At 30.4% G+C, this 3,776-nt stretch overlaps 2 protein-coding genes across 2 annotated transcripts; both read left to right on the forward strand.

Annotated features, from left to right (window-relative positions):
* Nucleotides 1-447: 447 nt before the first annotated feature.
* LOC111912957 (protein FAR1-RELATED SEQUENCE 5-like) lies at nt 448-2,468 on the forward strand. Its single transcript, XM_023908678.1, has 8 exons — nt 448-661; nt 850-918; nt 1,003-1,155; nt 1,261-1,393; nt 1,493-1,675; nt 1,747-1,798; nt 1,882-2,004; nt 2,142-2,468. Exons 1-8 carry the CDS (start codon nt 448-450, stop codon nt 2,466-2,468), a joined length of 1,254 nt encoding a protein of 417 aa, XP_023764446.1.
* Nucleotides 2,469-2,519: 51 nt separating this feature from the next.
* LOC111912958 (protein FAR1-RELATED SEQUENCE 12-like) lies at nt 2,520-3,221 on the forward strand. The gene is made up of 2 exons (XM_023908680.1): nt 2,520-2,777; nt 2,910-3,221. Exons 1-2 carry the CDS (start codon nt 2,520-2,522, stop codon nt 3,219-3,221), a joined length of 570 nt encoding a protein of 189 aa, XP_023764448.1.
* Nucleotides 3,222-3,776: the final 555 nt, after the last annotated feature.

Below are 3,776 nucleotides of genomic sequence, written 5' to 3' on the forward strand. Positions count from 1 at the left end.
TAAAAATTGAAAAAAAAAATAATGGTTATGAGGTTTAAAATTGTTCCTTGTTGAACTCTCTCTCTCTCTCTCTCTCTCTGTCTCTCTTTGTGTGTGTGTGTGTGTGTGTATATATATATATATATATATATATATAGAGAGAGAGAGAGAGAATTAAGTTCATGTGAAAACTTTTTTTAAAGTGAGAACATGAGGACAAATTTCAGCCAATCAATACATATAATTAATTAAATAAAAAAATTATAAAATTCGGATTGGTTAATCAAATTCAATGACTCTTTCAATGGTAACCTCCTAACAAACATTTATGAATTAGTCAAGCATCAATCGTGTGTATCGTGCATCGTATTGAAAAATTCCAACTTTCTAATATCACTATTAAGAAACCATACTGAATCGGATATTCAATTTAAGCTTGTCATCAAAGTTGTCCATAAGAATCCAGGAATGGATTTGTCATTCCCTAACGATTTTGATGATAGAACCGAGATCAATAAAGTTGAAACTGCATCAGTTGATGATGAATTCTTGTCAAGTGAGGATGAATTTTGTTCAACTTATGATGATAATCCCTCTTTTGAAAAATTTGACATGATGCATCACCACAATGAAGGGGAGTTCACATTTCCTAAAAATATTTATGAAACAATTCAACTTACTGGCATGTTATGTTTTATATTTAATTTCGTTAAAAATGTATCAAACGCATTCTAAGTTTTGCATAATGTTGTTATACAATCAAAACAGTTATATTTTAGACACGTTAGACTTCATTGACAATTGATATTTCATTTTATTTTAGTTGTTGTATTTTAATTTGTATTATGTTACTAATTTGTGTATTTTTAGAGTTCACAGACATTGAACCATGTAAAGATAGAAAAGGTGATTGTATTGCTCAACAATTTGTAATAGCCGGTGAATCTTATTGAATTCCAACTGTCCCTGATGATCTTAAGAAAATAATAGATCATAAATATCCATCTGATGATGCAATTGAAGACATGTACGGAAAATATGCATGTGTAGCAGGTTTTTATGTTAGAAAGTCAACAAACAAGAGGAATTGTGCAATTGGGTACATGAAATATCTTCTATGTAACAGGGAAGGTTTCCCAAATACATCTCCTATTGATATTTTTGATCCAAAAACAAGTAAAATTAAAAGAAGGACTGACACAAGTTGGACCGGATGCAACACGCGTATACGATTTATACTTTTTCCTGGAACTACTAAATGGTGGTTATATGAATTTGAAGAAAAAAACAATCATCCACTTATATCAAGAGACAACATGTTGTTTTCACGTCATCATAGGCAGTTGGATGACACTCAAAAATCTTTCATTCTTACAATGTCTAATCAAAATATTGGTGCAACCATAGCTTACAGGTTGTATTTAAGTATTCTTGGTGGATACAATTTTGTAAGTGGGCTAATTGATGACTTCAAAAATTACACGATGGATCTCAATTGATTTATATGTGGTAGTGATGCTCAGATGCTAGTTGACAAGCTGAATAACAGAAAAAAGAATGTTAAGAATTTTTCTTTTGAGTATCGAGTTGAGAATAAAAAGTTGAATACTCTTTTCTGGGCAAATGAAACATCCAAGATTAGTTATAAAGAGTTTGGTGATGTAGTTTCTTTCGATGCTACTTTTCGAACTAATAGGTTGGAAATTATTGTAGTTTAATATTTTATTATTGTTATTAATACATATATTAATTCAAGTACTTTTACAGGTACCATATGATTTTTGTTCCTTTTACTGGAATTGATAATCACAAGAGATGTGTCACTTTTGGTGCTGGCTTGTTGAGCAGAGAAGACACTGATTCCTATATATGGTTTTTGAAATCTTTTCTTAAAACTTTTAGCAAACAACCACTGTTGGTTTATTCGACCAAGATCCTGCAATGAAGAAAGCCATTGAAGCTATTTTCCCACGATCAATTCATAGGTTTTGCATGTGGCATATCACATCTAAATTGCCATTGAAGGTATTTATTCATGTCAACATTTGTTGATAAATTTAATAAATTTACCAATGAAACTATCAATTGTTTTAGTCTATTCAAACCAAAATTTACAAAATATATTATTCAAATTATTTATGATTACAATTACAAATTACCAGGTTTCTTTGAACATTGTCAACAATCTAGAATTTTGTAAAAATTTAAACTTCTTGATATGGAATTCGAGGCTTGAAGTTGATGAATTTGAGGTAGGGTGGAAGTCCTTACTGAATGAATACAAGCTCACAGATAATAAATGGTTGGATGATATTCATGGCCTGAGACATTTCTGGATACCTACATTCTTCAAGCATGTACCTTTATCAGGATTAATGACAACGACATCTCGTTCTAAAAGTGAGAATTCTGCATTTCACCAAAACTCTCATTATGGTTTTACTGTTCTCCATTTTATGATTTCTTTTGAAGCTGCTATGGAGAAGTAGAGATTCACTCAATCATCATTTGACTTCATAACTAACGACAAACATCCAACAATGAGGACACCATTTGAGCTCGAGAGAAATGCATCTTTGTTTTACCCTCAAACTGTTTCTCGACATGTTCAGAATGAGATGTACTTGTCTATGGTTTCATGTTCACAAATTTGTATCAGCACATTTGAGGATGTTGATGAGTGTCTTGTCAAGGAATTTATCCATTATAATTCTTCTAATTCAAATGGTTCTCATATTGACCCCGAAGTTGAAAATGATTATCAATGGGATATACTTATACGCGAGTCTACTTACAAGGTAATCGTTCTTGAAACTTGTACTTTTAATCTATTAATTTTTGTAGATTTTTTTTCTAAATTTTCTACAATTTTTTCAATCCATGTTACACACAATAATTCTGAACAAACATTCCAATGTCCTTGTATGAAGTTTCAGCAGTTTGGTATTTTGTGTCGCCACATTTTTATTGTAATTAAGTCATATAACATCAAAGAGATCCCTTCCAAATATTTACTTAGATGCTGGAAGAAGGACATCATCCCCACAAAACTATTGAAAAGATGTTTCCGATATGCTGATTCTGACGAGACTACCCAAAGAGTTGCACTTGATATATTTTCTACTGTTGACAACTGTGTATCTTCTCTCAGCAATGATCACACCAAATTAAATGAATACTTGCATGAAATAAAGCAGATGGAAGAAAAGTTCCTTTCCAATTTCAGAACTCATGATAAATGAAACAAGAACATAGATTTTGAAAAAAAAAAAAAAAAAAAAAAAAAAAAAAAAAAAAAACTTGGTGTTACCATTCCCACTAATGTGGATATTGAGAATTCGGGTGAAATCTGCAACAAAGGAAGTGGTACTAAAAAAATAATGAAAAGTTCGAGAGAGGTTGCAACAGAAAAATCGAAGGGTTCCAGATGGAGTTATTGTTGCAACGACAACGATCATGATTGGCATAATTTTCATGTTAGTAAAAAAGATGAAAAGAACAACATTTTCAGAGAACAACCCGGAAAGAAGAATTAATTATAATTAGCATTTCATTTATCTTTCATTTTGTTTTTTTTAATTGTGCATGCATGATTTATACTTAATTTGTTTTGTTTATCTCTCGATGTTTTACATTTGTCATTTTGATCTTAAAGACATTTTTGAATGCTAAAATAATTTTTGTTTGGTGTTTTTACTGTTTTTCATTACTGAAGATATGTTATCGTTTTCTTATTTGCTAGTAAATTTGTTTTAAACAATTATTTAACAAAGAATCATAATATTAATCATATTACA

This window comes from Lactuca sativa, chromosome 3, assembly GCF_002870075.4.
Source record: "Lactuca sativa cultivar Salinas chromosome 3, Lsat_Salinas_v11, whole genome shotgun sequence".
In the NCBI taxonomy this organism is placed as follows: domain Eukaryota; kingdom Viridiplantae; phylum Streptophyta; class Magnoliopsida; order Asterales; family Asteraceae; genus Lactuca; species Lactuca sativa.

Bases quoted from the DNA above. Each gene is read 5' to 3' on its own strand.
- LOC111912957 (XM_023908678.1), top strand. From the start codon at position 448: ATGGATTTGTCATTCCCTAACGATTTTGATGATAGAACCGAGATCAAT. The intron at 662-849 runs GCATGTTATGTT...GTGTATTTTTAG, and splicing joins TGAAACAATTCAACTTACTG to AGTTCACAGACATTGAACCA. The intron at 919-1,002 runs GTGAATCTTATT...ATGCAATTGAAG, and splicing joins TCAACAATTTGTAATAGCCG to ACATGTACGGAAAATATGCA.
- LOC111912958 (XM_023908680.1), top strand. From the start codon at position 2,520: ATGAGGACACCATTTGAGCTCGAGAGAAATGCATCTTTGTTTTACCCT. The intron at 2,778-2,909 runs GTAATCGTTCTT...CCTTGTATGAAG, and splicing joins TACGCGAGTCTACTTACAAG to TTTCAGCAGTTTGGTATTTT.